Source organism: Myxine glutinosa, chromosome 12 (assembly GCF_964187855.1).
Source record: "Myxine glutinosa chromosome 12, kmMyxGlut1.1, whole genome shotgun sequence".
NCBI classification, from domain to species: Eukaryota; Metazoa; Chordata; class Myxini; order Myxiniformes; family Myxinidae; genus Myxine; species Myxine glutinosa.
The window spans coordinates 98789767-98811141 of NC_136272.1; the positions used below are offsets into that span (position 1 = coordinate 98789767).

The following is a 21375-nucleotide window of genomic DNA, read 5'->3' on the forward strand; positions in this document are numbered from 1 at the left end:
TTCAAAATCATGGTACATTAGCAAACCTATACATTTTTGGAAACGTTATTACATGGAAAATCTGAAAATCAATGTTTACATTTGCCAATTCCGACCAATTCCATTCGACCAATTCGACCAATTCGACCAATCGACCAATTCCATTCGACCAATTCGACCAATCGCTTCGATCGACCATTCGACCAATTCGACCAATCGCTTCAATCGACCATTCGACCAATCGCTTCGATCGACCATTCGACCATTCGACCAATCGCTTCGATCGACCATTCGACCAATTCGACCAATTCGACCATTCGACCAATCGCTTCGATCGACCATTCGACCATTCGACAAATTCGATCGATTCGATTCGATTCGATTCATCGAATTCGATTCGATCGACCATTCGACCAATTCGATTTGCCAATCAATTTGACCGACCTTTGCTTGTGTGGAACGGACTGTGAAAACGATGCGGACTATATTGTCGGATACGACACACAGGACAGTGATGACGAACTCTAAATGGCATATTCTGTAATCGTGTATGTTTGATGCCATTGACTGCCTGTGTATATTTTGTCATTGACTGTCTGTGTAGATGTGAAGGTATACTGACTGCGTGTGTATATATGATTTTGCTGACTGCCTGTGTATGTTTGGTGATATGAATTATTGTGACACATTTTGATGTTAACTGCCTGTACAAAATGATAACATGTATTTGATTATGCAACTTATCGCGAATATAAAGACAGTATTTTGCAATTCAAAACCTTTGATTCGTGTCTTACCATTCCCCATAGCACTAATTTGATACTTTCATTGGATTCCTTGTCCCTGAAAATATAGGTTTAGTATATTTTAAAAAGTTTTTAGGGTAATTAGAGGCAGAAATAGAACAAAATATGTATTTTACAGTGGCCATTTTGAAAATCCAAAATGGCCGCCATACAGGTATCTCTCCAAATGTAAACATTGATTTTTAGTTTCCTTATGCTATAACCTTTCCAAAAATGTATAGGTTTGCTAATCTACCATGATTTTGAACGAAATATAATTTATTGACATAGTGAACCGGACTAACAATGATAAAAAATACAAATATTTAATGTAATAGGCTTTCAAAGTTTTTAAACGTAAATTAATCAATAGGGTCATCTCATCAGAACAGCAGGTAACCACATTGTTTGTTTTCTTTTAGTAAGGAGTAAGGTCGGACAAGATGTCCCCGTATTTGTTCCTCTTGTTCCGTACACTGAACAATTTTCATTTGAAATTGTCCGCTGTACTGTCAGTCAGAGATCCCTCTGGTGCGGACATTCAGGACACTGAACATACGACCAGGAGAGAAAAGGGGCATGTTTCCCCTCACTTTACTCAAAATAACATCATTGGTTTGAAACCTTAGGGTTGTCAACGCTAAATTAACATATATCTCTCAATATGGGGGAAAGAATTGTTGTATGTCAGATGCTATGTACCTTTTTGACCTCGTACTTGATAGCAAGCTTGAGACGACTCAGCACAGGCCGCAGCTGGCCATTCCCAGACGAGGCTCCATCAGACACATGACCGTTAAGTATGGCTTCAACCTCCTCGGTATCACGGCAGAGGTCCAACAGGCCCACTACAAAGTCCTTGCATTGCACAGACAGCTTCCTGTAATCATTCTGTCAATCGCCCAAATGCAAAAAAAAACAAATGAGAAAGTTTTGTTGTCGTCCTCAAGATGTAATTGGACAAGGGGAAAGTTGTATTGTTAAATATTTGTATGTAATAATAATAATAACTGTTATTTTAATTACAATAACAGACTAACCAGGTTGAAACTTGTTCAAACAATATTGAGGCAATGACAACGAGTTGACTCGGGGTAGCTTCACATTCTTTCAAAACACAGCGCGGTCCTCAAATATGGCCGCTCCAATTGTAGGGCAATAATCAACAAACAGAATTTCAAATAAACAGACAGAAATATGGGGTTATTGAAGTTAACATTTTTAATTTTCAGAAACAAACACTGCCTTCTTTGGATGTGTCTCGCTGTTAGTGAATATTACCAAACAGGTTTTTACTTCTTTTTTTTTTGTGGAAACCCACTGCCCTCACCTTAAACTCTTTTTCGATGTTTGCCAGCAGCGCAAGCTCATTGCTCAGCTCGAGCGCCGTAAGTATGGGGTCTTCACTGGATAGTGACAGGTAGGTCGGGCTGGCCAGGCCACGGTACGCATTGATACGTGAGCGTGAAAGGCTGAACGCATCGTTCCGCTGCTTCTCCAAACACTCTGGACACTTGCAGAAGTAGTTGTGCGGTCGTTCTATTCGTGCACCTTTTCGTAACAGGATGTGCACGATTTCATATTCCTGGCAATGGGCTGCCAGCAAAATTGGCGTCACATCATGTGAGAAGCGGGTTCCGTCCTCGTCGTATGCGTAGAAGTCATCATCCTGTGCGGCCTGCTCACGGGGGCTGAGGGTGAGGCGTCGGCCGTCTGCAAATGCTGGGTGGATCAGAATCTCCTCCACAATTCGCATGTAGCTTTAGGGGTGGGCAAAGAGGTGAAATAAGTTGCCAGCTTTACTCACTGTTTTTGCCAATTGAAAAGAAAACTATCTACAGTGCTTTCAGAAAGTATTCACGCCCCTTGACTTTTTCACACATAATGTCAAAGTGGGATTTTTTTTTCTTCACAATTTTTTACAAAATAATTAAAATTGAAAAGCTGAAATATCTTGAGTCAATAAGTATTCAACCCCTTTGCTACAACACTCCAAATTGAGCTCAGGTACATCCAATTTTCTTTGGTCATCCTTGAGATGTCTCTACAACTTGATTGGAGTCCACCTGTGGCCAAATAAAATTACTGGACGTTATTTCGAAAGAAACACACCATTTTACTCGTATATAAGGTCACCCAGTTGAGAGTGCATGTCAGAGCAGAAACTCTACCATTAAGGCCTTGGAACTTTCCTTACAACTCCGAGATAGAATTGTGAGGAGGCATAGATCTGAGGAGGAGAATAGTATTGAAAGTTCCCAGGAGCACAGTGAGCTCCTTCATTAGGAAATGTAAAGAATATGGAACTACCCAGACTCTTCCGAGAGCTGGCCGTCCAACAAAACTGAGCAACCGAGCAAGAAGGACCTTGGTCAGGAAGGTGAACAAGAACCCAATGATCACTAACAGAACTACAGAGTTCCTTGACTGAGATGGGAGAACCTGCCAGAAGGACAACATTCTCTGCAGCCCTTCACAAATCTATGCTTTATGGGAGAGTGGCCAGACATAAGCCACTCAGGAGAAAAGGCACATGACAGCACGCCTGGAATTTTCAAGATGGCCCATGAAAGACCGAGAGCATGAAGATTATGTGGTCTGATGAGACGAAAATTGTCTGGCGAAAACTGTGCACAGCTCATTACCCATGTAACATCATCCCTATCATGAAGCATGGTGGTGGCAGCATCATGCTATGGGGATGTTTTTCAGCAGCAGTGATTGGGTCACTTGTAAGGGTAGACGAAACGATTAATGGAGCCAAATGCAGGCAAATTTGAGGAGAACCTGCTTCAGAGAGAAAAGGACCTTCGACTGCAGCGAAGATTTATGTTCCAACAAGACAATGACTCCAAGTATACAGCCAAAGCAACACTGGAATGGCTTCAGAACAAACACGTGAAAGTCAAAACAGCCAAAGTCCAGACTTGAATCCCATTGAGAATCTGTAGAAAGACTTGAAGATTGCTGTTCATCGACGCTCGCCATCCAACTTGACAGAGCTCGAGCAAATTTGCAAGGAAGAATGGGACAAACTCCCAAATCCGGATGTGCAAAGCTGATACAGACATGCCCAAGAAGACTCAAAGCTGTTATCTGTAGACCCATAAAGGCGCTTCTACAAATTATTGACTCTGGGGGTTGAATACTTATGTAAATTAGATACTTCTGTATTTCATTTTAAATTCTTTTCAAAAATTTCTATTAAAAAATCCACTTTGACATTATGGGGTCTTATGTGTAGATCAGTGACAGATATTTTTTAATTTAATCCATTTTAAATTCAGGCAGTAACACACCAAAATGTGAAAAGTCAAGGGGTGTGAATACTTTCTGAAGGCACTGTATAGCGACCTCTCCCTATCTCTTTTTCTTATCTGTACCTGCATCTATATGTACCTCTCTCCATCCATCTCCATCTGCATCTCTCTCCATCTCCATCTGCATGTCTCTCTATCCCCATATGCATATCTCTCCATCTCCATATACATCTCTCTCCATATCCATCTGTATATCTCTCCATCTGCATCTGTTGCCATGTACATCTGCATCTCTCTCATCTCAATATCTCTCCATCTCCATCTGCATCTCCATCTACTTCAGCCTTAAAATCAATCGACATATCTCTCCATCTCCATCTACATATATCTCCATCTCCATCTGCATATCTCTCCATCTCCATCTACATCTGTCTCCATCTCCATCTATGTACATCTGTCTCAATCTCTATCTACATCTGTCTCCATCTACATCTGTCACCATCTCCATCTGCATCTGTCTCCATCTTCCTCTGCATGTACATCTGTCTCCATCTCCATCTGCATAACTCTCCATCTGCATAACTCTCCATCTGCATCTCTCCATCACCATCTGTCTCCATCCCCATCTACATCTCTCTCCATCTCCATCTGCACCTGTCTCTATCTTCATCTGCATCTGTCTCCATCTCTGTCTGCATCGGTCTCCATCTCCATCTGCCTACATCTCCAGCTGCATCTCTCTCCACCTGCATATCTCTCCATCTGCATCTCTCCACCCCAATCTACATCTGTCTCCATCTCCATCTGCATAACTCTCCATCTGCATAACTCTCCATCTGCATCTCTCCATCACCATCTGTCTCCATCCCCATCTACGTCTGTCTCCATTTACATCTCCATCTCTCTCCATCTCCATCTATGTCTGTCTCCATCTTCATCTGCATCGGTCTCCATCTCTGTCTGCATCGGTCTCCATCTCCATCTGCCTACATCTCCACCTGCATATCTCTCCATCTGCATCTCTCCACCCCAACCTACATCTGTCTCGATCTCCATCTACATCTCTCTCCATCTCCATCTACATCTGTCACCATCTTCCTCTGCATCTGCATCTATCTCCATCTCCATCTGCATATCTCTCCATCTGCATCTACATCTGTCACCATCTTCCTCTGCATCTGCATCTATCTCCATCTCCATCTGCATATCTCTCCATCTGCATCTCTCCACCCCAACCTACATCTGTCTCGATCTCCATCTACATCTCTCTCCATCTCCATCTGCATATCTCTCCATCTGCATCTCTCCACCCCAACCTACATCTGTCTCGATCTCCATCTACATCTCTCTCCATCTCCATCTACATCTGTCACCATCTTCCTCTGCATCTGCATCTATCTCCATCTCCATCTGCATATCTCTCCATCTGCATCTACATCTGTCACCATCTTCCTCTGCATCTGCATCTATCTCCATCTGCATATCTCTCCATCTGCATCTACATCTCTCTCCATCTCTCTCTTTAAGCCTCATGAAATACTGTATGAAAAACCAGGCATCGCAGTTCCCCTCTTCCCAATCGAGGATAATTTGTGAGCATTTCAGGGTGAGAAACAACCATTAACATGTCTCCATTAAGTTATAGGTTGCTGACAAAGCAGCTTTTAAAGAGACAGGATTTTGTAATTTAGTCAGAATACTGACACACATTGGCCTAAATATCAGTTACGCTCAGATTTCAAAGCAAAGAGGGAAGTAAAGTTAAACATGGGGCAATACCCCTGGCGCTCACCTGGTAAAATAAAAAGTATACTGCACTGACTAAAGGTATTTTAAACCAATTTCAATGGTTGCTAGAAGACAGGGCAGCATGTACAATCATACTAACATAATCATAAGACTTTAAACAAACAAACAAAAATACCTATTTTGGGGGCAACCCCTCCCCCCCTCCTACCCCATTCCCCAACCCCATATACCTCCTCAGACCCCAATTTTTCTAATGCCTTGAACGAACATTGGTACATCATGGAGGATGAAGGTTGAGGTCAGGTTTCATCGAAATTGCGTGTGTTTATTCTGAGAAAAAAGCAAATGCCTATTTTGGGGGGCAAGCTCCCCCTCCCTCCCCCCATAGACCACCTTAACCTGGATTTCATGGGGGGTCAAACCTGGATCCACTTTCACCCCCGGTAAACCCCCTTAGATCCCCACTTTTTGAAATGCCGTGAACAAACTTTAGTCACACAACAAATATAATTTGTGCCAAGTTTGGTCGCAATCCCTTCAGCGGTTTCGGAGAAGAAGTTGCAAGTGTCGGACGGACGATGCGCCATCGCATAAGTTCCCCTGAACTTCGTTCCCAGGTGAGCTAAAAATTAAATCAGCAGGATGGAAGCATAGGAAGGCATACCTGATTATTACCAAAACACCAAGGGCCGAATTTACAAAAGGCACTTAGTGTGTGTCTTCCTAATGCGTGCCTATCCATTAAATTATGACAAAAACGGTACATGCACAGCTAATCACCCGTCTAACTGGCGATTTACAAAGGGGGATAAACATCTGAGTAGTTGTGCAAAAACAGCCAATTATCCTGTGAAACCTTGGCCCATATCTCCAACATCCCATTGAAATGATGCACTTTTTTTCTTTTTTTGTATACAAGATCGAGGCTCGTGTAAGAGCTAACATCAATCGCAACAAAAAAACTGACACAAAACATACAATAAAGAGAGTGGGAGACAAGATGGGGAGAGAGAGGGAAGCACACAAGTACAACAGCAGAGAACAGGGACATCGGGAGATCTGTGGGAGGGAGAGGGCTCGGGGGAGAGGGGAGGGGGGAGTGTGGGAGAAGTATATTTGCACAGAATCTCAGCACCAAAGACAATTGTTGGAGGTGATTCAGCGCATTGCTCCTCATCGGACACCTTTCCAGGTCATCGAACACAAGATTCAGCAGCGAACGAAACGATGACTTTGAGAGTCTGTAACTCCGGACAAATTTGAGATTGTCATACTTCTCCAGGGGGTTTGCATCTATCCTCGAAGATTCCCTATCTTCTTCTGCCTCCTCTTGACCCCATTCACGCAAATCTTGACCTGATTCACGCAAATATCCCATGTAAACGACCAATTATAAGCCATGCAATGCTTCAAGGTCTGAAACACCCTCTGAAACATGCCCTCATTGACATGTACAAGTTTCTTTGTTATTTAAACGCTTGTGATTAAGTTTTGATCCGCATTAGATAAACACTTCAGAGATTAGAGATTAACTTTGAATGAGTGATCATCACAGATTAACGATTATACACGTGCGTCTAACTCTTAAACGCCTTTCTTAAATTCGACCCAAAGTGTTTATGTCGATGTAATGATCTTATCGATGGCCGTTTTGTTCAGCCCGATGCAAAAACAGAACTGGGAAAACCATGGCATTTTATCAACACTTTATTACCTTCGCCACCAAAGGTGGATGGAGGTTATGTTTTCACCGCTGTTCGTTTGTCTGTGAACAAAATATCTCAAGAAGTTGTGGACGAATTCGGACGAAATTTGGCAGAGATGTAGCGCATGTGACAAGGACGAAATGATTAGATTTTGGTGAAGATCCGGATTCTAGAATTTTTAAAGTGATTCTTTACCATTGGGAGATAGGGCCAAAAACGATACATAGCAGGATATCTCAAAAAGTTGTGGACGGATTCGGATGAAACTTGGTGGACCGGTTGGGTGTGTGACAAGGAAGAATAGATTCAATTTTGGTGAAGATTCGGATCCGGATCCGGCTGGTATAATTTTAAAGTGATTCTTCACCATTGAGTGATAGGGCCAACCAGGCGGAGGTATGCTCTGTACTGAGTGCCGTTCTTGTTGGAAAATGAATTGTAAAAGGGAATATGATGCAGGCAGGGGCCTTTGAGCTACTCATTGTCACTGAGATGTTGTGTAAGATCTAGTTCATGCAGAAGGATGCATTGGGCGTTTGGTGCTGCTATGCAGACACGGAGATGAAGAGCAGGCAAGGCATTGCCTATTAATTGTGTTTATTCCATACAGAGCAAGAAGCGGATGTGAAGGGCAGGTGCTGCATTATTCGTTAATTAAGATTCACGAGGCAGAAAATAAATGGTGAGTTGGAGAAGAGGTGCGGATTGGTTAAGAGGATGCGTCATCATGGCATCGTTTACAAGGATGAGTAGGAAGTAGAGAGGTTTTGAACAAAGTCCAAATGGACATCAATTTGTTCACATGTGTGACTGGAGGATGTGTGCAGTATCAACGGTGGATTATGGAAATCGAGGTGGAAAGTTAATTTTAAGCCAACTAAAAAAAAAATATATATATATATACAGTATACATATATATATATATATATATATATATATACATATACACATATACATATACATATATATATATATATATATATATATATATATACATATACATATATATATATATATATATATATATACATATACATATATATATACATATATATATATACATATACATATATATATATATATATATATACATATACATATATATATATATATATATATATATATATATATATATACATATATATGTAGCGGTTACCGCTGGATGTACATAATCGCCTTGCACCGGCCAGAACACGGCCAGACGCGCCTCTCCCGGGCATGCCCGGACTCACTGTTCCCGGGCACGTCCGAACCTCCCGGGCACGCCCGGTCTCGTCTTTCCCGGGCATGCCCGCTCTCGCCTTTCCAGGGCTCGCCCAGAGCGTCCGGGCATGCCCGCTATCGCCTTTCCAGGGCTCGCCCAGAGCGTCCGGGCATGCCCGCTATCGCCTTTCCAGGGCATGCCCAGAGCGTCCGGGCATGCCCGCTATCGCCTTTCCAGGGCTCGCCCAGAGCGTCCGGGCATGCCCGCTATCGCCTTTCCAGTGCTCGCCCAGAGCGCCCGGGCACGCCCAGCCTCGACTTGCCAGGCCGCAGCCAAACACGCCCGGGCAGGTCCAGACTCGCCTTTCCAAGGCTCGCCCTTGATACCCGGGCATGCCCGGTATAGCTTTTGCCGGGCAAACTTCCCGACATAAATGTGTATATATATTGTTGCCCGAAAAACGGGCTGGTGAGAATACCTGAGCTGTTTTGTTTCAATAAAGCAACTCGGACGAATACCGTCTTTGGTCGCGTCAATTCTTTCGACTCGCGTTGGAGCGCAGTTCCTTCATTGGTGACCTACCGACATGGATACGGCAGTGACGCTTAAACTGCCTACCTTCTGGGAGACTCCCGCGGCTGTTTGGTTCGCCCAGGCGGACTCCCAGTTCGCCCTGCGAGGCATCACCGCGGACGACACCCGCTTCCACCATGTTGTGGCGGCGCTCGGTTCCACCACCGCGGCCCGCGCCTTGAGCCTCCTCCAGCACCCGCCGGCTGCTGACAAATACGACGCGCTGAAGACGCTCCTCCTCGGCGCTTTCGCCCTCTCACCGGCAGCATGCGCACGGTGCCTGCTTGACCTGCCCGAGCTCGGCGACACGCGCCCATCCGAGCGCATGGACTATATGCTCTCGTTGCTCGGCGAGCACTCTCCGCCGTGTCGGAGTTCACCACGGACATCCAGCACGTCGCCGGCAAAGACAACGCCGTGGCCGACTGCCTTTCGCGGGCCAGCGCGAACGCGGTCCACCTCGGCGTGGACTTCACGCTCATGGCGGCCGACCAGACCACCGACGCCTCGGTGCAGGCACTCCACGTGGCGGACACGGGCCTCCGCCTGGCCGACATCCCCTTCGCGGGCACCGTCCTGCTCTGCGACGTCTCCCAGGGCCAGCCTCGCCCCATCGTGCCCGTTTCCTGGCAGCGCCGCATCTTCGCCTCCATCCACGGCCTTTCTCACCCGGGCCGGAAAGCTTCTCAGAAGCTGGTGTCGGCGCGTTTCGTCTGGCACGGCCTTCGACGAAACATCCGCGACTGGGCCAACGCCTGCACGGCCTGCCAGCGAGCCAAGGTCCACCGCCACACCCAGGCCCCGCTGGCACCTTTCGCCGTGCCTGAACGGCGTTTCGACCACGTCCACGTGGACCTGGTGGGTCCCCTGCCCCCCTCGCGGGGGTTCACCCACCTGCTCACCATGGTGGACAGGACCACCAGGTGGCCGGAGGCCGTGCCCCTCACCTCCACCACCGCCGCCGACGTGGCGCAGGCGTTCATCGCCACCTGGGTCGCGCGCTTCGGCACACCAGCGGACATCTCGTCCGACCGCGGCCCACAGTTCACGTCTGAGCTTTGGGGCGCGGTCGCCGGTTCGTTGGGGGTCACGCTGCACCGCACCACGGCCTACCACCCCCAAGCCAATGGGTTGTGCGAGCGGTTTCACCGCTCCATGAAGGCCGCACTCATGGCCGGCCTTCAGGACGACGGTTGGGCCGACCGGCTGCCGTGGGTCCTTTTGGGCCTTCGCACGGCCCCCAAGGAAGACCTCCAGGCGTCCGCCGCCGAGCTCGTCTACGGCCAGCCACTCCGCGTCCCGGGCGAATTCGTGCCTGACGCTACCAGTCCCTGGTCCGCCGCTCGCCAGCGCTCGGACCTCCAGGAGGCCGCCCGACGATTTGCCCCCGTGCCGACGTCCCGCCACGGTGGCCCCCAGTCCTACGTCCCCCCGGCGCTTCGCACAGCGGAGTACGTCTTTGTGCGTCATGACGCGCACCGGGGGCCACTCCGGCCGCCGTACGACGGGCCCTTCCGGGTCCTGCGACGGGGCGACAAGTCTTTCATCGTCGACTTCGGCGGCCGGCCGGACCGGATTTCTGTGGACCTCCTCAAACCGGCGCACATGGACGTCGACCGACCACCACGGTTGGCCCTTCCTCCGCGGCGAGGCCGCCCCCCGTCCACAGTTCCCCCCGCTCGACCACCCACCACCACGTCAGACCCCTCCCCACGACCCTCCAGGGGTCGCTTCGGCCGGGTCATCCGGACCCCCCTTAAATTGAACCTGCCGGTGCAGGTCGATTCTGGAGGGGCGTGTGTAGCGGTTACCGCTGGATGTACATAATCGCCTTGCACCGGCCAGAACACGGCCAGACGCGCCTCTCCCGGGCATGCCCGGACTCACTGTTCCCGGGCACGCCCGAACCTCCCGGGCACGCCCGGTCTCGTCTTTCCCGGGCATGCCCGCTCTCGCCTTTCCAGGGCTCGCCCAGAGCGTCCGGGCATGCCCGCTATCGCCTTTCCAGGGCTCGCCCAGAGCGTCCGGGCATGCCCGCTATCGCCTTTCCAGGGCACGCCCAGAGCGTCCGGGCATGCCCGCTATCGCCTTTCCAGGGCTCGCCCAGAGCATCCGGGCATGCCCGCTATCGCCTTTCCAGTGCTCGCCCAGAGCGCCCGGGCATGCCCAGCCTCGACTTGCCAGGCCGCAGCCAAACACGCCCGGGCAGGTCCAGACTCGCCTTTCCAAGGCTCGCCCTTGATACCCGGGCATGCCCGGTATAGCTTTTGCCGGGCAAACTTCCCGACATAAATGTGTATATATATTGTTGCCCGAAAAACGGGCTGTTGAGAATACCTGAGCTGTTTTGTTTCAATAAAGCAACTCGGACGAATTCCGTCTTTGGTCGCGTCAATTCTTTCGACTCGCGTTGGAGCGCAGTTCCTTCATATATATATATATATATATATATATATCGCGCCGCCCAGAAACGAGGAAATAAGCCCCGCCCGAATCACGGGTGTTGGTGGAAACGCCGAGCGGTAGCGAACCCGTGACCCGGGCCGTTATCAGTGACTAAAACCCGATCCAAGTGGTCTGTAATCGTGCCACGCTTACCCAATGGAGGAAATCACGGAAACGGTCGAATTTGGGAAGAAAAGGAATAACAGATTTATTTACACTTTGTACAATAAGAAGAAGAAGAATACACAGTGCAGTCTTAAACAGTCTTAACTTATCCCAAGACAAACGGGCCTATCACACTCAGACACACTCACATGGGATTGCAGACGAACATGTCGATGGTCCAGGGATGGCGTCCAGGCAGCTCGCTCTCCGGTCCCCAACTCACACTGCGAAGTAGAAGAACGCAGCGGCCAGGAGCTCTCCATGCGTCGTTTGGCGCGCACGGGATTATCACAGGGCGAACAGTAGGGCTGGCTTTGGCGGTTACACTCACGGGGCTGCGTACGTAATAAACGGACAGTTCAATATGCGCTTCTCAATGCACTGCTCAATCAATGCCTCGAACTGTCATGTGCACGCCGGTCCTCTCAGTGCTGTTCCCACACGAGTGCTCCGGATCAGTTCTCTCAATACCAGTTCGCTCGGTCCTCATACAGTTCTTCGTGAGCGCCTCTCCCTTCTCATCTCTCAACTCAGACCTGCGCATCCCTTCTCATCTCTCAACTCTTCTCCCAGCCAGTCCTTTACAATGCGCGATTTCTTTCAATCCTTTGTAAGTGCCTCTCCCTTCTCATCTCTCAACTCCATGCGAGTCCTTCTTATAAGTCAACTGAGGTGGGGGGGCTCGCACCAAGGATTTTATTGCCATGCCCTTGGAACCCTCTGGAACTCACCAGACGTTTCTTGCCACACCCTATCAAGCCATGCCCACCGAGCTCTGGTTGGCTGTTGCCCTTACCGTCACCGCCTTCTGACGCGCTGCTTGACGCGGCCACACCTCGACCCTCGCGCTCCGCCCTCTTTTCAGGCCTACCTCGTGGTTACCCGACTAGTTTGAGTGAGCAAAAGGCAGCTAATGCTGCTGGCAGCCAAAGCACCACACACGGAGGGATCAGCCAAAATGGGGCGCGGGATCAAGTTTGCCCATGATGGAAATTGGAGGGTGGCCGCAAAATGAAAAGGACCTAAGCGTAATTCTTTACACAACGCAGATATTACTAGGGACAGTGGCCTACTCTTACACATACTATGACATAACTAATTCTAATGGGCCTACGTGTTGCTTGTGGACTAACTATGGGGGGGGGGGGGGGGGCAAACCTTTAACCTTTAATGATGTTATATGTACAATCTCAAAACCTCAACACTGCCCCCCTCCTTCGCCAGGCTCGTCCCCGAGCCGAACCCACACAAGTGAGCACGACCGGTTTTTAGCAAGGGTCAGGACTACTTTTTAACCTACGTGTGACACTTATATTAGGTGTGGTTCCCCTCTACATTTAACCTAACACCCTGTGTGTGACAGTTTTACAACACTAAATATGTCCCACCTACTGCGTTGTGTACTAACTAACAGATTCACACCCACAACTAACCGAATTATGGAAAGAATTCTCAAACTACACATAAAGCCGGTGGGGAGCATGTTATTTACAAGACTAATCTCATTATTTACAGTTCTACAACCCAGGACCTGTTCTTTTGTGGGAGAGAATTTTGAGAGGAGAAAACAATGCACTGCACTGCACCAATACACCATACACCATAATAAATGCACCAAAATGCACAATCATGCACAATTATCAAAAATGCACAAAAATGCACAATCATCATGTCAATAAATGTTTGCTGCTTGGCTGCTGCTGGGCTGCTGCTGGGCTGCTGCTTCTTGCGTCTTCCTGCTTCGTCTTCGGTGTGCCGTAATAAAACTTGGAGATCTTCTTTCCTGGCACACCGGAATAAATAAAAAGTGCACAAACCGTGTCTGTTTTTTTATTATTTCAGCAGGGCCAATCTCATCGTCCATCTGCGTGACTTTGACGCCACTTAGAATCAGTGGTCCACAGGGCAAGATAATGTTTGCAGCAATTATCTGCTCCAGCAAAGGTGCCAGGCCACAGAACGTGTGGTCCATTAGGTGTACTGGTGCAGCAAGAGGTAGCAGAGTGCAGCTGCATGGTGTAGCGAAGTGCAGCCGCACAGCTCAGGGTTCCTGCGCACTCCCCTCAACAAAAATATGGGTCCATGGGTGGGGAGGAAAGACAAAGCAGAGAGTCAGCGGAGGAAAGGGCACAAGGGTACACACAAACACAAGGCAATGCAACATGAGGAGCACGGGAGAGCGAGCGGAGAAAGCTCGTCCCTAGCCGTTCGTGGCCCCCCATGTCAGCCTACTCTACCCTTACCCTTCCCTGTATTTACACTTCCTTTACAAATTCGTCGCTACGTCTTGTCTCTTCTATCCCCCCTCTACTCCAAATTTGTCAGCCAATCCCTCCCAAGAAGGAAGAGATGGAATCACCACAATGTCACTCTCACGTCATGATGCGTCTTACATTCCATACAGCTCACAAAATCTGGTGTGGAGTCCTGTCACCTTGGTGAGTGGATGTGAATGGTGCGAAGAGACTTCTTATCCTAACTATCCTCCAATAACATTAACTCATTTAAACTACCCGGGGTCTTGCCCTGCCAATTCAATTGGCCTCTTTACACTATGCGGTTCGAAAAACCAATTCCCATTGACCCACCCTGTGGTGCTCTTCCAATTTGGGTCTCACTCCACAATTTTTCTATCTGTGCCTTCGCACAATTTCGGGGCTGGGTCGTGTGGCTCTACCAGAAAGTCCAGCTACCTGCGCACCTCCGCCACTGAGGTCGCCACCCGAGCTTACCATGCTCCTTACAACTACCCTAAATCGGTGAAGGCCCCTCCTGGCTCTCTCACCCCTCTGATGCCCTCTCTGGCATTGGGCTACACGGGTCCTCTCCTAGGATACTCGGGCCCCACTGAACACTACTCTGAACTCTAACTGGCTCCCAGAGCCTACCTGCGGCCTCACCTGGCCGACAGACTACCAGTGGCGGAGTGCCCCAATAACCATACGCACCAACAGGCCCACACGCCCAGCCATTTCCACAGACTCATGCACCCCTCAAAGCACTTCCTTGCCACGACCTGCACCACAGGTGTCAATATCCAACAATTTACCTAAACCCTCTACCTAATTTTAAACTACCCTCCCCGGGTATTCGTGAAGGGGTCCATCCTCCCTCATCCACTCCTTCGCACCATGCACTCCACACCACTCATTCCACACCACTCACTCCACACACCAAGCATTCCACACCAAATATTCCCCACTTGCACACCATGCAAGTCCATTCACACAACACAATTCCATTCGTCCTCAATACACAACTCATACATCACCTCTGGTCATCCCCGACCAATTCCTAATTTGCTCACGCTCAACACAAAGATTCCCATTCAATTCCTCATTTGCTCAAGCTCATCACAAATATTCTCAATCTGAAACTCATACACACAGCATCATCTAACTAACTACTTCCCTCTAATACTCGTGCTTTCCCGTCTTCCCTTACACTAAGCACACCCTCGTCATTATCATCCTTCTAATCTGACTACGTCCCCTCTACCTGTACCAATGTTACTACTTAAATCTTGTCCCTACTGTCATTTCTAAATCCCTAACAATATCCTAGCCCGCCCTCGGCTAGTTTTCACTGCCACCCCATAATCTATAGCTCAGTGCCCCCCACAAGAATGGTAAAGCTACCATTCACCAACACTATGGCCATTCGTCCACTATCCTCGAGCCTCTCGGTGTGGCAATACATCGTCATTACAGCTCGGCTTCGAAAAGCCGAGCAATGCATGCGGGTGGTTGGTCTATTGTTGGTTGGGTCCGTCCGGCATTTTCGATTCTGGGGAGGAGGCATACCTGGGCCAAGGTTCCTGGTGCCATCTCGGCGCGGAGCCTTCCGGTCTCCGGCACGATAGCCCAGCCTCCCCCGGTCGGAGCACCATGCCTGCCAGGGGGCGAAGGTCCGACCTCTCCTTCCTCCCCTCAAACCGTGCCATTCGCCTTTACGACGCGGCACCGACCATACAGGGCGGGGCCCGGCGTACACGGCGCTCCTTTCGAGACCGCCGCGGCAACGATCCCCGCCGGTCCCCGCAGCAAGCACAACGCACCACGCCCCGAGAGCTCGCGTCGGCTATACGTCGGCCTAAACGCTAACCCGGTCTGGGTCGATGCTTGAATCGCATTCTCATCACACGCGACCCGTTTCTCACTCGCAGAACGCGGCGCTCCAACGCCCCCCATACACTCCATGCATTCTATTACCGCACTCTTTTGCGCAGACCACCCAGGCACACTCACGCCACTCGCACACTCCATTATTACACATCCTCGCGCACACTCGCTGGTTACATCCTCTGTTACACCCACGGGTGTGCACTCCTGCACACACCCAATCAGTGCACACTTACCCATGGGTGTGCAATCTCCTGCTCTACAACACGCTCCGGTGTGCATTCCCGCACACTCTCCCCGGCCATCGCACACTCTGTTTCACACTCTTCACACATACACCACGTCATGCATTCACTCTCACTCTCGGTTTCACACTCGCGCTCCGGCACACACTTTTTCCTCACACTCACACCATTTACTTTCACACACTTCTTCACGGACCTTCCACGAGCTTCCGGGTGACGTCGCGATCCCAAGCGCGCGAAAAATATTTTCGCGCCAAACACTTTCGTGCCATACATTTCCACGCCATACATTTTCCTACTCACCTTTGGGATTCTCCTCTCCTCCAACCGCACCTGCAAACTTCCATTGGGGTTAGGCAGCACGACATCACGATGCGAACACGGACTTTGTGCAAATTCCATTTCTTTCTTCCACGTTTTAATTCCTATCTCTGCCATCTCTTCAGCCCCAATTTCCACTATAATTTCTTTTTATTTTTCCTCGACGACCGCCGGTGCCAATAAAATTTCATTTTCCAACTCGGCGGCCGTCGGCTTTTCCATACCCCGAGTCGCGATTTCTACCCCGGTCCACTTAACTGCGCTTTGCTCCACCTCGCTTTTTTTTTTCTTTTTTTTTTTGTATACAAGATCGAGGCTCGTGAAAGAGCTAACATTAATCACACAAAAAGACAAACCGACACACAAAACACAAAAAACAAGGGGAGCGGCAGACAAGATGGGGAGAGAGGGGGAAGGACACAAAAGAGAGGGGGAAGAGGGGGAAGGACACAAACACAACATTTGAGAGCAGGGACATCGGGAGGACTTGGGGGGAGGTGGGAGAAGATTAAAACATATGAACACTGCAAGGACTCTGGGGTGAATTACCGGGGGTAGAAAAGATCAAGGTTTTCGATGGGGGACGATAAGAGATGGTGGTGAACAGCTGTTTTAAAGACCTGGAGGGAGGGGTGGGATTGAAGGGAGTGGGGGAGTTTGTTCCAGAGGCGGGAGAAAAGGGGAATGAAAGAGTGAAGGTGAGCAGAGAGCCTAGACTTTGGCAGTTTAACCATGCGAGGGTTGCAGGCAGATCTTGTGCGACCTGAAGGAATATTGGGGGGACAGAGCACAGAGAGAGCTGGGGGAGCAAGGCCGGAGAGGAGTCGGTAGAAGACAGAAAGACCACCAACCTGCCTGCGGTGAGTGAGTGAAAGGCCCTCGGCGTTGACTACATCGCAGGAGATTCCAATGATTCTGAAAGCTTTGGCCTCAACAGCGTGAAGCCGAGCAAGGTGTGAGGCAGGAGCACCAGCCCAGAGGGGGGAACAGTATTCCATTGAGCTGCGGATGAAAGCCTTGTATGTGGTGAGGAGCTCAGGTGTGCCAAGGAAGGACTTCGCACGACGGAGGATGCCCAGTCGGCGACTGGCTTTGGAGGCCAGCTTGGAAATGTGGTTTTCCCAAGAAAGATCATGGCAGATAGTGAGACCCAAAAGCTTGAGCGACAGAACTTCTTGCAGAGGATTGTTGAGAAAGTAGATGGGAGGGTTGTCCAGTTGGTCCTTTCGGAGAGACATTGTAAGAGTGTGAGATTTGTCAGGATTGAAAGACATGTTCCACTTGTTTGACCAGTCTGTGATTTTGTCCAGGTCTGCAGAGAGTGAGGAGGCTGCAGACTGCCGATCTGAGGGATGAGGAATGGAGCGACAGATAGTAGAGTCGTCAGCAAAGAGATAGAGAGGATTTTCAAGAGAGTCAGAGAGATCATTGATGAAGACCAGAAAAAGCACAGGGCCCAGAACACTGCCTTGGGGAACTCCAGCCTGAACAGGAAGAGGAGATGAGAGAAACCCATTCAGGGCCACACGTTGACTACAACCAGAGAGGAAGTCCGCCAGCCATGCGTGGAGATTTCCATGGATACCAAAGGAGGAGAGTTTGGAGAGCAGAGCAGGGTGCCAGACCGTATCAAAGGCACGTGAAATGTCAAGGGAGACAGCTCTAATTTCCTGTTTGGCGTTGAGGACCTCCATCCATTGTTGAGAAAGCAGAAGCAGCATGTCCAGAGTAGAGTGACCAGGTCTGAAACCAAATTGATGATCAGAGATCAAGCCATTGGAGAAGAGGAAAGATTTAATATCTGAAGCAATGATGGATTCCATGACTTTGCTGATAATTGGGAGAAGGCTGATTTGTCTGTAGTTGCTGGGATCTGTTTTTGCACCTTTTTTGTGCAAAGCGGTGATGTTGACTGATTTCCAAGCAGATGGCAGATGACCTTGAGCAAAAGAGAGGGTGAAGAGAACAGAAAGAGGGAGTGAAAGAGCAGAAGAACATGATTTTAGGACCCGTGGGCTGATGCCGTCAGGACCAGTTGCAGAATCAGAGTCGAGGGTTGACAGAAACTTTTCCACCTTGTCAGGAGGAAAGGACACAGAGTCCAGGAGCAGCTGGGTACGACTGGGTACGGTGGGTACAGAGAGGGATGGGTTTGGGACACAAGATTTAGAGGCAAACACAGAGTTGAGGCATTCAGCTTTTTCACGTGCGGAGTCAGCCGTTAAGCCATTTGAGGTGAGGGAGGGGATGGAGGGGGAACAAACACCAGAAACAGATTTGACCAGACGCCACCAGGATTTGGAAGAGGGAGACAGATAAGAGAGTTCGGTCTTGAGAATGGTGAGATATTGTTTCCTGGCTCTCCTGAGGGTGGACACACACTTGTTTCGGGCTTTGTGAAAGGAAATGAGATTTCCTTCCGTTGGATTTGCTTTCCAGGAGACGAAAGCAAGTTGTTTCAGGGCAACAGCCTCACCACAAGATTCCGTGTACCATGGACGGGAGGAAGGGTATGACAACTGAAGACGAGATGGTATAAATCTGTGCATGAGAGAGAGCAATTTACTTTGAAAGAATTCCCAGGATGAGTTGATGTCAGAGGCGGTAGAGATGGGAGACCAGTCCAGATGATTGATGGCTGCTTGAAGACCGTGCCAGTTGGCCTGAGTGAAATGCCAGACTCGTCGACGCTGAGGAGGCTCTCTGAGAATGGTCAGAGAGATGTCCACTTTGACAAGCACATGATCAGATGAGCCGATTGGAGCAGAAGAAGAGCAGCAGACATTTTCAGGGAAGTTTGTCATAACCAAATCCAGAAGAGAAGATGCTCCGTTGACTGAGATCCGGGTCGGGAAATTGACAGATTGTGTCAGTCCCAGTGAGTCGCAGAAGTCCTTTGCTGAAGAGCCATGGCTGGTGAGAGAGGTACCCACACCCAGCCAACTGGCATGGTGACAATTGAAATCACCACATATGAGGCTTTCCACACGTTCCTCACGTCGCGCTACCCCTTTGCGTACCAATGCGACTTTCCCGCTCGACCTGCGCCTTATGTCTCTCCCCATCTCTTTTATTTGGCCACATATTCTGTTACCAAACCCTTTTAACCCGTCTTTCATTTCTTTCATTTGGCCACCCATTTCCTTCAATTGGCCCCCCATTTTGTTTTGCTCCCGGGTGGATTTGTCACTTTGGGCGTCCATTTTACCATTTATTTTATTTATTTATTTCATGAGCTGCGCCATGAAGGCTTGCATGTCTACCACCCCACTTGCGCAGCGGGCGCGGCCCTCGTCGCCATGTGCGAGGCGCCGCCATTTCCTTCCCCTGCTACCTCTGCCATCGCACCATCATCAATTACATCCTCCATTTCTCCCAATTCTTCCCGGGGGTCCTGGGTTGGTTCTAACTCCTCCTCTACCTCCTCATTTACCCCCTCCGGCATCCGACCATCTTGGTTATCCATGGCACGATTTTAATTTGGATGTTAAAACTAAATTTCGGCCGCTCGTAATTTTGAGTGCGTTAGGTGCACTTCGGGTCAAATCCCACTCCTGACACCAAATGTTGCGGTTCTCAGCGCCGGCCTTTTCCCCTTACCAAGGGGGGGATTAATCCCCTCGTCTCTGACTGACCGACGGGGTTCCTGACGCTGCCCAGCTACCTCCGGAAAGGCAGGTGCACAGCCCCGTTCGTACCGCGGACAGATGTTAATTGCCGAGCGGTTTTAGCAACCGCGGCACGAACTATTAACAGAAACTAACCCGATTCCGAAACGTTGGCCAAATCGTGCCACAGGTTTTCAATGGGGAAAAGACAAAGACGGACGGATGTCAAGAAGAAGAAGAAGAAGAACCAAGGTAGGAAATACAAATATGATTTATTTCTACCTATTATGTACACAATGAAAAGTAACCAAGGAGAAGGAAAGATAAGAAAATAAAGACAGAAAGGATGGAAGGACCAGAAGGACACAGTGCAATATTAACTTATACAAGCTTACTTATACCCAGGGACAAGACAAAAGACAGACTACAAGCACACTTACATGGGGGATGATGACAGGAATGGCAGGAGGTGGATGGCTGGAGGGAGAGGAAGGTTCAGCTGGACGCTGGCTGGGGCTTGATCCCGCACGGGACGTCGGCCTGGACCTCGACGGCCACCGATGCCACCGCAAACTGGTTCCCACGTAGCAGCGAGTCGAAGCTGCGTGGTGGAGCCAAAGCTGCGTGGTGGAGTCAAAGCTGCGTGGTGGAGTCAAAGCTGCGTGGTGGAGTCAAAGCTGCGTCTCTCTTGTGGGGGGCGTTGCGTGATGGGCTCGCTCTCTGACGCATCTGCCGACTTCCAAAGATCTTCCTGCGCGTCCCTCTCAAAAGGCTGGCGCGCCCCGCTTTTTTTGCACCTGGGGCGATCAAGCCGCCCGCCTCCAGGACACGCCCATCGGTGAGCTCGCCTCGGCCTTGATTGGTCGCGAGGGCTCACCGATCCTGCCCCTAGGGGAGGCGTTGGCAAGGCCACGCCTTGTTCCTGGTGCTGGGCTGACTCCTCCCACCTTCTGCTCCAAGATGACCTCGTGCTCAATGGAGTCTTGCGACGAAAAACACGGTCCCAAAGCAGCAGCGGCGAATGCAGAAAACCGCACGCAGAAAACCGCCCAATGCAGTTGGCAATGGCTGACAAAAGGGGAATTGGAAGGGAATCTACCTTATTTGAATTCGGTGCAATGGAGTGTCAATTAATGGAAGACAAAGCCTTAAACTAATACACATAATAAGGAGATAACTACTGAACAGGGAGATCTATGATTTGCTACGTGATT

The 21375-nt window shown here is 49.4% G+C and overlaps 1 protein-coding gene across 1 annotated transcript in view; it reads right to left on the reverse strand.

Moving 5' to 3' along the window:
- Nucleotides 1-21375, reverse strand: part of LOC137437215 (short transient receptor potential channel 7-like) — a 91494-nt gene that overhangs the window by 41775 nt on the left and 28344 nt on the right. The window contains exons 2-3 of the mRNA XM_078766287.1: nucleotides 2095-2524; nucleotides 1467-1655 (exon numbers count right to left, since the gene is read on the reverse strand). Coding sequence (XP_078622413.1) covers nucleotides 1467-1655; nucleotides 2095-2524 — 619 coding nt within the window. The remainder of the gene's footprint in view (nucleotides 1-1466; nucleotides 1656-2094; nucleotides 2525-21375) is intronic.